The 12845-nt window shown below is 40.4% G+C and overlaps 1 protein-coding gene across 1 annotated transcript in view; it reads right to left on the minus strand.

Annotated features, from left to right (window-relative positions):
- Positions 1 to 12845, minus strand: part of col16a1 (collagen, type XVI, alpha 1) — a 71681-nt gene that overhangs the window by 9832 nt on the left and 49004 nt on the right. The window contains exons 8-25 of the mRNA XM_020586394.1: positions 10534 to 10602; positions 7605 to 7637; positions 5368 to 5403; positions 5219 to 5269; positions 4878 to 4910; positions 4684 to 4728; positions 4279 to 4317; positions 4107 to 4169; positions 3162 to 3206; positions 2975 to 3070; positions 2699 to 2737; positions 2275 to 2319; positions 2077 to 2112; positions 1852 to 1974; positions 1337 to 1372; positions 946 to 981; positions 497 to 616; positions 171 to 215 (exon numbers count right to left, since the gene is read on the minus strand). Coding sequence (XP_020442050.1) covers positions 171 to 215; positions 497 to 616; positions 946 to 981; positions 1337 to 1372; positions 1852 to 1974; positions 2077 to 2112; positions 2275 to 2319; positions 2699 to 2737; positions 2975 to 3070; positions 3162 to 3206; positions 4107 to 4169; positions 4279 to 4317; positions 4684 to 4728; positions 4878 to 4910; positions 5219 to 5269; positions 5368 to 5403; positions 7605 to 7637; positions 10534 to 10602 — 990 coding nt within the window. The remainder of the gene's footprint in view (positions 1 to 170; positions 216 to 496; positions 617 to 945; positions 982 to 1336; positions 1373 to 1851; positions 1975 to 2076; positions 2113 to 2274; positions 2320 to 2698; positions 2738 to 2974; positions 3071 to 3161; positions 3207 to 4106; positions 4170 to 4278; positions 4318 to 4683; positions 4729 to 4877; positions 4911 to 5218; positions 5270 to 5367; positions 5404 to 7604; positions 7638 to 10533; positions 10603 to 12845) is intronic.

The raw sequence follows: 12845 nt of genomic DNA on the forward strand, positions 1-12845 counted from the left end.
CTCACAGTTTTGGGCTCTAAAATTAGCAGACTGCTGTGATTATCATCCTCATCAAGTCTATTAAGATCCCCATTCAGCAACCTACTGAGTGAGTTCCCCATATACTGTCTGCTATTGAGGTCACCTACTCTCTATCCTGTCTCTTTTTGTGTTACAGTACTTATACTTACCTTCTCTCCTCTAAGGCCAGGTGATCCTATGTTTCCTGGCTCCCCCTATGGAGCAGAAAAAGTAGGCAATATATCATTTTAATGAAGGTGCTTATCACTGCTCACACACACGCAAGCAAACACAGTGACACAAACAAAATCAGAAATAGACAGAGTAAAACAAAGCAATTACCTGATTAGTTTTCTGCTGCCAAGTGTTATATATCATTGTTTCTTTTTAGTAATACCCAAAATCCTCCAAAACAAAAGATAAAACAGCTTATTACTGTTTTCTTACTCTAAGTGCTCAGCTTTTTATTCAGCACTAGAATCATATTAATTCTTACTTGCTCTCCTTTCTGTCCAGTGCCAGGCTTCCCGTTCTGGCCTTTCTGCTGGAGGGTTTTGGTCAAGAAGAGGTTAGGTGGTAACTCTCCGAGAGCGGGGCACACAGAACATGGCTGTCCCTAAAGCATGCAGACAGATCAGAAGTGGCTCAAAGATGGTCTCAAAATAACTAAAAATGCACTGCTTTGTATTCAGCACCAGAATTGCATTCATGCAGGAATGATTCAAATGAGGCAACACTCGATGAAAAACAAATGAAATGAACATGTTTAGGAACATTCTGATATTCCACGACATGTGCAACTCATTTGAAGGAAAACATTAAATGTCCAGGTCTGGCAAGAAAAACTGTTAACTAATCAGGCTAGTCTATCTTTCTGACAGCCAAATAAGGTAGTTTAAACACGGAAATGTTTAACTTCAAGCCTAATAAAGACACCAAACTGACCTTTTCTCCTTTGGCACCATTTGATCCTGGTTCTCCCTGCCAAAACATACAAAAACAAAGCAAATTAATCCCAGCCCACCCTGATGAGCATGTCTGCTTTGAGATGTTGTGTCTCAAACATTGCTGTTCCAAATATTGTGCTCATTAGGCAGATGTGGGAGTATTTTAGCAGTGGGTGTGTGCGAGTTGGTGCATGGACTTTTGTCTCTTTTGTGCTTTATGAAGTATATTGTAGTTCAGACTGTATTTGCTTTAGGAGAGAGCCTTCTGCACTGTTGTTGTTAGCATAACTAAATGTGTAAGACTGCAGATGACTGTGTACAGGTCATACTACCAGGGAATACGAATGAACAATACAGTAAGCTGTAAATGAATGTGGGGGGCTCTATACCTTCGGTCCCGTCTTGCCATCTGCACCTTGATGCCCCTGGTAAATAAAGAGAAAGAAAAGAAGAGAGAAGTAGGAGTAAGAGTATTGTTAGGTCAACTTGGTTAAGAGTGAGGTCATATCTCACTCTGCTTCTCTCTGTTTGCTCCACCTTCTTCTCTAACCAGGTATGACAGATGGATGCAGGCAATAATGGAAATCATTGCACAGAGAATCTCATAAGGCTCAAGATTTATACTCCCCCCACAAACAAATCATTCCCCATTTAACCTGTTGGGGTAAGTGGGAAGCTGTAGAATGAGGAGAAAGAAAGACACAATGCGCAGCATCTTGAGTCCTAATTCACCAGAGATATATCTATATAATACACGCACTATTAAACGAGTGTTCAAAGTTCAGCTGTCAGCTACAGCTCGAATCATGTCTACAACTCCCCAATAAAACATGTAACAAGATTGCAAAAATTCTGGTCGGGACAAAAACACATTGCAGTTTGACAGTCAAATTGCTGTATTTACATGAGGTCCTCTCTCTCCGATCCCTGGTAATCCAGGCTCTCCTTTAGGGCCAGGCTTTCCTTGTAGAGCCAATGGGTTACCCATGTCTGCAGACAGCACAGGGCACACTTCACAAGGGTCACCCTGAAGATTGAGCACAAGTCAAACATGCAATATGTGGATGCAAGAGCACACAAACAAACAGACCGAGAGATTTAAAAAAAGAATGTTAACAGGGTATTATACCTTATCTCCCTTTGGCCCTGCTGGTCCTATTGGTCCCTAAACAGCAGAATCCCAGTCAAGCACTGATGTACAGTATTAGCTCCTAGTTAGAATAATGTCTATTGGAAGCTCCCTCTTCCACACACACACACATATACACACACACACACACACACACACATTACTGAATTCCAATCAGCATTTAAAAGAGTCTCTCACTGGATTGCCTGCTTGCCCCTCTTCTCCTGGAGGTCCTGCATCTCCCTGTGAACATATATCACTGTTTGACATATAAATGTTGTTACAGTTACCTCAAAAAAGTATATCTATTTTTAACTTGTTCAAAATTCTGATATTTTTGGGGCTTTTCTAGCCTGAGGATGAATCCACAGGAAATCACATAATCCATCAACTAAAGTGAAAACATAAAATACATCCAAAATGAAGATAGGTTAATATGTCTCCCTAGATCAGTGGTTCCCCCACAGATCTATCAGATGACCTTCACCTCAGCTAACTACTGCAGTGGGTGTAGTCACCACTACATAACCTTTAATACCCTTGAACTTTCAGCATAGAGTAGGCTCAAGTTTGAGGTATTTTATTTTATACCATCATAAGGCATGTACAAAAGGTCTTGTACCTTGTTTCCTTTTGCACCACCCGGTTCACCAGGAGGGCCCTGACAAAAAAAAAGATTCAAATCTTTTCAAATGCTTTCCTCAAGATGCTTTTAGGCATCTGTTGCAGGCAATAAATGTGGCACCACAAGAAGCCCTGCCAAGTCCTGAAAGTATTGTCTAATAAACTTCCTAAGAGGAATGTGTTATCAAGATAATCGGTAAAATGACACCATCTAATAAATGCAACTAGGCTTCTTTTTTCCCTCCAGAGTCCTTAATTTAAATATCACACTTACTGGTGGGCCTGGTTTTTCAACTCCTGGCAGGCCTGGAAGTCCAGGTTTTCCTGGCTCTCCAGCCAACCCTTCAGGACCGACCATACCTGGGGTACCCTGTGAAATAAAAGTTCAACACAGCGCCATTAAACCAATCTAAATGACAGACTGTTAGTGGTAGAAATTCCCAAACGTAATGCAGACAGACCTTCTGTCCCTTGGGGCCAACTATACAGACGGTCCCTTCTCGACCCTGGGAAATGGTGACAAACAGAGAGGAAAGGGCCAGCATCAGTATGGGCCAGACATCATCTGTGTCAGCCCAGAATAATCTGACAAGTTCTGTAAAAATCTATCTCCAAAAGATCTTCATAAATTGAGACACTTGGTGATTTCCTTTATTTGTTGTACAACTGGAAACAGAAAGAATGAGAATTGCAGTGTCTGCAAGACATATTCTCTTCAACAGTGCAGAAGTCATATTTTATGCCTGCCTGATTCCAGTCACATCAACAAAGACATTCATATTCACAATGTCAGGTGGATGGGAGGCTTAAGAAAATTTATCCTCCACCAAATCAGCCTGTCCACAACAACCGCTTAGCCTGGTGCACAGCGAAATGTGAGTGTCTGAAGCCGAAAACCAGGGGAATATCTCAGAGCACACACACGTTGTAATTTGTTCCTCAAAACCTTTTGTGCATCTACAGGATCACTGCCCTGAACAGGGAAGATTAAAAGGTTTGTCTTCCTCAACAGATGTCTGCCTGCATGAGACAGGAATACCAAAGTCAATGAGGCAGCATTGATTGTGCAAGCTTTGTTGCTGTAGTCTAATCTAACAGGCATTAATAGCCCGACTTAATGCCTCGAGAGAGAAGAGGGAGGAGAACACATATCAATGGGTGCTGAGCTTAAAGCGTAATACCGTATAACTTAGCTGAATATCCACTCTTAGACTGATAAAAGTGGCTGTGTAAGTGCAAGTATATTGGTGTGGTTTAGTGCATGCTCGCTTTGTTGTATTAAAGATACATATTCTAATTTAACTGTTTAACTTAACCCCATGGCAAACTGCATGGCTAATTTTAATTACAGAAACTCTAAGACCAAATTTAAAAAAAGAGCCAAAAGAGGGGAAAAAACCACCTACATCTTTCCCTGGAGTGCCTGTTAGGCCCTGTGGACCAATCTCTCCTTTCTGACCTTTTTCTCCCTAAACAGAGAAACAAGTGAAAATTATCAAGAGGTTTTAAATTAATTGGATGATCATTACAAGGTCATATCTTCATTATTCATCAACATCTGTTTCTTAAACCTTTCACCTTGTACCCAGCTGCTTCACCCCAGTTGGTGGGCATTGCCTGTGGAGAGAAGAAATGGAGACAAGGCCCAGATCAATGACCTGACTAAAGAGACATCACACACACACCACTGGAGCATAGTAAACAACACAGTGACTAGTCAGCTACCACCAGCAGGACCAATATTATAAACGTATGAATAACAGGCAAATCAGATGCATCAAACTTATACAAGTACAGAAACACATTCATAAACACCTGGAAATAAACATACAAAGTGCAATTCCCGCTGCATAATTAATATTGGGACTGGATGCTTAAAAACGAGGTTTTGAATAAAGATCAAACTAATTAGCTGAAGGGTTAGCATGACTATGAGGCAGCGGGATGTGGGGTTGTAACCTGCAGCAGAAGACTGACACTCACTGGATCGCCTTTGTCTCCCTTCTGGCCTTTGGGTCCATCTGAGCACTGAGGTTAGAGAAATTTGGTTGTCATGTATTACCAGAGACCACTTTTTGGCATGAAAGCTCACACTGTGTGGTATACCAAACGAGACAATGCTTTACTGTAAAATGAGGCACTGTGGGAGAATGAGATGCAATGGAAAAGAAACTTACTGGGCTGGAATGGGAGCCAGAACAGTCATCATCCTGAGATGAAGAAGGGGCAGAGAAGAAGAAAAAGTGCTTGAGGGTGAGGAACAGAATAAATGAGCACTAAAGAATGCATATTAGTTTAGAGACTGGTCCGCAGCCAGTATCAAATTAGACTACAGCAGCATCAAAGTGTGAATGTATAAGCATGCACTGTATGTGGATAATGCTAACACTGCTCAGTGCAAGACATGTCTAGGCACATGAGATGCCATCACACATTCCACTAATATTACTTTTACTACACACATACATACACAGATGCGTGTGTCTGTATATACTCTATAGATGTCCTTCATACTCACCCGGTCACCTTTTTCCCCTTTCAGCCCAGCAGCTCCATTGAAATTTCTGACCTGCAACACACACATACACACAGTTACACACTCTACAGTGTTATCCTTTTGACAACTTCTAATGGAAAGAAGTGAAAGTAAAGATCAGTGATCCTTACATTTTCTTCCCTATTCAGGAATAAACAACCAGCACACTACAGACAGACAGACATAAAGAAAGAGAAAATTATTATACTGTATCAAATATTCACTGAAGTTTTAAGAAAATGTCTTATAGTTTGTTCTCACCAGGTGGTGGCACTGTTACACAAAATTAAACTTTGCTGAAACCCTGGGCTGTTAGTGTGCAGTAAAAAAAAGTTAAGAGGTGGGAAAGTGGGCATGTGCATTTGCATGCATACACACACACACACAAACACACACACACACACACATTTCCCATGTGAGATGGAAATCAGTAGGAATGTCTGATTCCCACTGGAAGGCACTCACATATAAAAATAAGAAAGCACAAATACATACCAAATAATAATGATCAATAAATAAAGCACTTTCAGCCAAAGCAAAGAATTAAAACCAAAATCCCCACCAGGTGTTGCTAGGTGCTTTGCTTACTGAAATGACAAAAGAGGGCTAGTAACAGCACAGAGACTGTGTGTTATTCTCCCTCTACACTTCCCCCTACCCACTCCTGCGTACATGCTACAGATCTATCAATGACTGGTTCAACCAGCTGCAAAGATGAGTCACTCGAGTTGTTTGTATTTACAGTATACAGCCTATCAAGCTTGATATTTAGTTGCAACATCTGTGTACTTTATTGTCCACAGTAAATGTCCTACTGTGCATCGCTAACCTACAGTATATACAGTATATTAAATCCCTACATTACAAGTTCGTGTGTTGCCAGTACAATTCCCAGACTCTACGGGCGCTATACAACATTATTACAACCCTAAAAAGCCGCTATAAACACACATCTAGCAGACACTAAGCAACATTATCAGTCATCTGAAGTCCAATAGCTGCTGTCATTTTAAACCTGCATTGGCTTCTACCAACTTACTAGTTTTCTTTAGCTGCTAAATGCTCAGTTATGTTCATCAGCTAACTGTCTAGTCACTAAAATGCTCTGTTAATGATACAGTTCAGTCATTACACATGCATCTCTAAATCTATTTCTTTATATAATTAGTGTTTCAGTACAAAGTTTCAAATTTTGGCACAAGTATTCCAGTTACAGTAGTGTTTAACATCAAAATAAATCAGCTCACTTTCTGACATCGGCACACTTTTTATGCATGACAGCTGTGTTTAATTATTAGTTTAAACATCTCAAAAGACATCTCAAAGAGCCAACATCCTATCAGTGATGGTTGCTTTTTGGTATTAATGGGTTATTTTTTGGAATTGTCTCTCTAGCTGCCAGAGACTGACAAAACAAGGGCAAGATACAGCAGACAGAAATGAAAATTAACATCAGCAATAAACATAATTTCACTGTTTTCTGGTTTGTCATTTTCAGTAGTGCAGAACCAGTGCTACTTTCTCAAAAGCATGATAGCATTAGGATTGTGCTGCAGATGCCAAATCTACTCCTTATTCAGATAATACTATATAATACATATTATAATAATACACAGGCGTCTGTCTAATTTGACCAAATTAAATTCACAGCACAGAAGCCACTTTTATTTCATTGCAAGTGTGTGCCCTTTGTGGCAGGGCAAGCTGTGGGCTCTAGCCCATGTAATAACCTACATTTGAAGAAGTCACAGGAGGCAGCCAAATGCATTAGTAAGCACACACAGGAGCAACATAATGAAGCGTCTGGAGTTTTGTATTCTATTTGTGAACATAACATGCTATTGTAGGTGAATGACAAAATTAATAGGCAGCATCAACTCCCAACTGAGATTCAGCGCATAATGGGGTGTAAATCAGTCTGTAGCCAGTCAGCAAGTGTCGTACGGAAGAGGAAATGGAGATGAAGCATTTCTTTTTCTAATACCATAGACAACACACATACACACAAAATAAAATCACACACACAATACACTTATATGGCCTGTACACTGTTTGCCTATTGGAATTTCAGCAGCACATACATGTTGGAAATCTCTTTATCCATTCAAATACTTGCTAATCCTGGACTTCATTTTAGGATACATTGGCCAGAAACATAATAATTGTGTCTCCAGTCCATTCTGACTAGAAATTTAGACAATCCAATTCACCTCAGTGGCAGGTCTTTGGATTATGGGAGCAAACCAGCACACACTTTTCAATGTCACTTTGTTGACTTAAGGCGACCTTCTTGGTCTGAGCCACTGTGCATTCCCACAAGTCTCATTAGATATTGTGTGAATGTGTGGGTGGGATTTGTGAGGCTTACTTTCTCTGCCAGATCCTTGGATGCAAAAATATCCTGTTGGTAGAAACAGAAAACAGGTCTTTTTTTTTTTATTTCACACTATATCTAAACATTACATTACTACAATTTCGTCTTATCAGTGGTTCACAACTGGTTTCTGCTGCTCAGATCATATAGTTCATATTCCCTGGCAGCTCTGTGGAAGTTCATAGTAACTAAATCTGCTAAAGATATTCCCATAAATGGCAAAAAATGTAAATGTTTCCATGATATCAATGTCACATGGCATCTCTGGCAAAGGTAAACTGTTGTTTTCCTGTTGCATGTGTAGTGCACCCCTTTAAACCTTGTTTCCATTGCAATTCATTGCATCACATAAGGCAACAAAGAAAGGAGAAATAAGGGCCATCCTAGTTTCACATACAGGTCATTAACAGTTAGTGAAAAAAACAACATGAAAGAGGATGAGCATAAAGAGGAAGAAGTACTATACATCATGGGCTCTAAGGCAAATGCTCAGATGGACCCCTGCTGTGCAGACTAAAAAAAATAGAGTTAACAACAAGAAAGAGGGAGGACAGACTGCAAAGCTAATCGGAAACAATTATGCTCAAGGCTGCAAGTTAGAAGGAGAGAACCAAGGAAGAGTTTCAGCAAAGAGAAGAAAGAGGACATTTTACAGCTGGTGTTGGACTTCATAAAAAGTCAAGCAGAAACAAAACACAGTCTTCTGAGGACTAGATGACCTTTCAGCTGGGAGCTGGGTTGAAAGCAAGAAAAAAAGACAATTGCAGTTATAGCCCAGGTTGTTGGAAGATAAGAGACAGTGTGGGTGAGGTTTTATACCTCAGGAACATAGTAACTGCTGTGACTCAAACACAGACACAAGCAATGCTACACACACCACTGCACCAAACCTAATTCTACTAGCAGCTGCAAAAACAGGCTGTTTAACATCAGGGGGAGCTGTGGGGGTTTAATATTATAAGCAAGTTAAGCCCTTCAATTTCTCTGACTTGCTGGGGAACTAAACTTCGTTCAAGCCACTAGAATTTAAAAGGCAGTGTTAGAGGTGGTTGTAGGTAAATTCTGTTATCTTTGAACAGTGCCAGTCTAGCTAGTTTCCAGTCTTTGCATCTGGCCAGCCAGCTGTTGGTGTTAGCTTCATAGTTACCTGACAGTGAACATGACAGTGGTATTGACATCCTCAGCCAACTCTTGGCAAGAAGCGAAAAAAAGTATATCTCCCAAAGTGTCAAACTATTGCTTTAAAAGAGTTATTCACCAATTTAGCAATATACTCACAATTGTGAGATTCATGGTCTTACCTTTTTATTCCATACATTCTCCTGTGTCAAAACCTAGCACTGTCAAAAATGTAACATGACTGTCAACAGTTGGAGATTATGCTGGTAGTGGCTAATGTAGCCTTGGGTCACTAGTCTAGCTGCTAGCAGAGATGAGGAGTTGGTCACAGTGAGCTGGCAAGCTTTCGAGGCACACCTTAAGATTTTTTTTTTCCAATTTATCATACTTCCCACAGCTCCCTCTGGAGGAGGCTTTATACATCTTTTTTCACATATTCAGTAGTGCTCCCCCAGACCTTTACAAATATGTAAATTCAGTGGAGAAAACAAGTGGAGGAACTGTGTGTTACGGGGTGAACAAAACAATATGCATCCACAGCAATAATATTTAAGTAACAGTTGACCTCAGTTTACCCTGTGCTCATTCCATGGAAGTATTGTACACTATTCCTTTTACATAGAGCCTGCATGACATATGCTGGGTTTAATATGCTGTCACTGAGTGAGGTTAAGCTTAATGCTATAGCTCAGTAACATCTGGCCTGCACATTGGAATCTTGGATTTCGTAGTTAATTTACTGAAAAAAAAAAACAACAGAAAAATAGGAAGTCCTCAAGTCTGTGTATGTGTGATGGGAACAGAGAAAGAAAGGAGAATTTACAGAAAAATGAGAAATGAGAACAAGCTATAGTCATTGCAGTTGTAGTAAGAACAGAAATGCTGGTAACACTACTAGACATATAAGGCTAAACACCATATTTCCCAGATTACCCAAACCAGTCAAACTGCAATAATTGAAAGCAAAGGTGAGGGGCAGAGAGTGACATCTGTGAAAGAGAAACACAGAGAGATGGCATGCCTAAGTTATTGTAACTGTGTCTAGATAGAACCATCTATGAGAATGATTTACTGTGTCCTGAATTCTGCCAGAGCTCTAACACCAGCACTGCCCAAGACAAACACTCAGCCCTGAAGAGTAGATAACTGGATGTAGGTCCAATTAATATGAATGAGGAAATAAGGGATGTCAAAACAAAAATACTTTACCTTCTTCAGTTACTACAAAGGCTACTACTTCAGATATCATGTGACACTGAAGCAGCCATGAAAAACACCATGGAAATGTGTGGAAAAATAGCTCCCAGGTGTTGCATAAGGCTCTATTTGTCATGCATTTAACACTGAACAATTGCTAGCACCAGATTAAACTGAACTAAAGTAATAAAACCTCAAAAGTGCTAAAGACAATAGCAAGAAAGCATGTTTTTTCCAGGAAGAAAAGGCACACCATTTGGTACAAGTTCTACAGACCAGTGTTTGCTTGCCAACGAGACCATCTCAGCCATATCAAACTGTCTCATGAAAAAAGGCCAAGTGAGTACTATGTCTGTGCCTGATGGGAACCATGTGTTCTGATAAATCATTGTGGAATTCATGGAGTGTTTGGGAAAGATCTGATGACATTTTTCCTGAATTTGTTACCGGAGTTGAGTTCTTGTCTTTGAATTTACAATGGCTCAAGTTTATAAGATACATATTTTTAGTGTATATTTGAAATTGGTTGCCTTGCATTAATTATTTCATGTGAAAGAAAAGATAAATGTCATTCTTTGTGTGGGCATGTTGGTGGTCTGTGATTTACCTGGTTAAATGTGTTTTCCAACAGGTCGTTTTCAGCAGCACGACGACTCTTGGAAACATCAGGCGGGCACTGCAAGCATGAAAAGACAGATAATCTTAATCAGAGCAGAAGACCACTTTGGTGGCTTATGTTTGTATGTATGTTTAAATCTGATATGACCGTTATTTCTGGGTTAGGTCAAAGAACAAAAGAAACCATGACTGTATATAAGACTAAGGGTTCTATTTTCATGTAATGCAAAAAGATTATTTGTCAACATTATTTCCTGTCCTTAAAATTTGCTTTGCACATCACTGGCTGCATGCCAATACACTTATCTGATCGTTCTTTGCTTTTCAATCCTCAGCCCCGAAGTCTGCCATCCGGTCTAGCCTGCCATCTTGAAATATGTTCTAAAGCTCTTATTTGTGTGTGAGGAGCAAGGATTGAGAAGCGAGGAGCAATCTGAGGATACAATAGGCCATCCTTCACCAGAGACTATTACAGGGATGACACATCACTTAATTAGTAATCTGGTCGCTAGAACTGATCGTACTGATCTGATACTACATCACAACATCATTGCAGTTTTATACTGCAGTAGACAGAAGAATTATGAAACCTATTTAAGATTCCCATGTCTTTATTTGTTTTCAGATTCACCACCTGGTTAACAGTTGTGAACTATAGATATGATAGACAAAAGAATGATGAACAATTCTCTCCACTGAGTTTTCTCTGCAAGACCAACTACTATTTTGCTTTTTAATCTGTAATATTATATTCATGGAGAGAAGGAGAGTCTGTCTTTCAGAAACAGATATATTTAACTTTTTTCCCCCATTCAGTCACATATGAGGATGAAATTCCCTGTGTATTGTTTGTCAGTTTGATGTGATATGTTTACTTAATTTACACTTTGTCTAAAACATCTGGGCAAATACAAACTAAAACCAACAAAAGTCATTATATGACTATAAAGTTTGACTGACAGCTGAACCAACTGCACCTCCGTCATTAGAGGCTGCCATCGCTTCAGATGACAGTTCAGAGGAAAGGACATCTTATTTCCTTGTTTCTTTCTCCTTGAATCTTTGGTGCCTAAATGCAGAATGCATGGTGCACAGTTGGCAGGAGAAGTACAAGGAGGTTTTAAAGTGTAGATGCGCTCGACACATTGGCCATGGCAAATACCAGCTGTGATGTAAGCACAGAGCCTGAACAATTTATACTTACGCTTTACTCGCTGCAGTCTTCTCCTAAATGATAGGTGCCACTGCTGAAGAAAAACACAGTCTACACAGCTGGAAAAGCAGTAGAAGAAGAAATCTACAGGAAATAGGTTTTGTAGCTAACTAGCCAGGCAAACCTACAGAACAGCTGAATGAAGCTGAAGGAATGCTTGTGTGGTATACCACGTGTGTTTCAGCTCTCTACCTAGCTAGTACACCAAGCCACAGATGTCTGTATAGGGTACTGAATGTCTGGAGAGATAGACCTGCTCACCGACTCTTGCCCCCAGCTTGTGCATTCCTTTTTCGACATGCATCAAGTTACAAAAATTGAGATGTGTGTGACCTGGCGAAATGACCCCAGTGCAAACCACGTGACAGCACTTGTGATGTCATTTTTCATGCACACCACTGGGCCGATGCACGTGAACGGCGAGTGTAAACTAAGTGTCAGGTTCATTCAAATGGCAGTGTAAAGTGAACTGTTTGTAATTTGGTGGAAACTATGTCTTAGATTTTGCACTTGAACAGATGTGTCAGAATCACATCTGTTCTTGCATTGCCACATATTTAGGTTGTCCTCGTGATTTTATCAAGAAAAGCAAACTTCTTCTTCTTCTTCTTTCGGCTGTTCCCATTAGGGGTCGCCACAGCAAATCATCTGTTTCCACCTAACTCTATCCTCAGCATCCTCTACTCTCACCCCAATTAACTTCATGTCCTCTTTTAGCACATCCATATATCTCCTCTTTGGCCTTCCTCTTGACCTCTTGCCTGGCAGCTCCATCTCCAAAATTCCTTCTACCAATATAACCACTATCCCTGCCCTGCACATGTCCACACCAAATCTCTGCTACCTCCATCTCTGCCTCTTGTCTTTTCCTCACTGCTACGGTCTCTAACCCATACAGCATAGCTGGTCTCACTACTCTCTTGTACACCTTTCCTTTGATTCTTGCTGCCACTCTTCTGTCACACAACACTCCTGACACCTTTCTCCACCCACTCTATCCCGCCGGCACTCGCCTCCTCACCTCTTTCCTACACTCCCATCACACTGGACTGTTGACCCCAAATACTTAAACTCCTGCCCCTTCTTGA

The sequence above is a fragment of the Monopterus albus genome, unplaced genomic scaffold, assembly GCF_001952655.1.
Source record: "Monopterus albus unplaced genomic scaffold, M_albus_1.0 scaffold404.1, whole genome shotgun sequence".
Classification (NCBI taxonomy): Eukaryota; Metazoa; Chordata; class Actinopteri; order Synbranchiformes; family Synbranchidae; genus Monopterus; species Monopterus albus.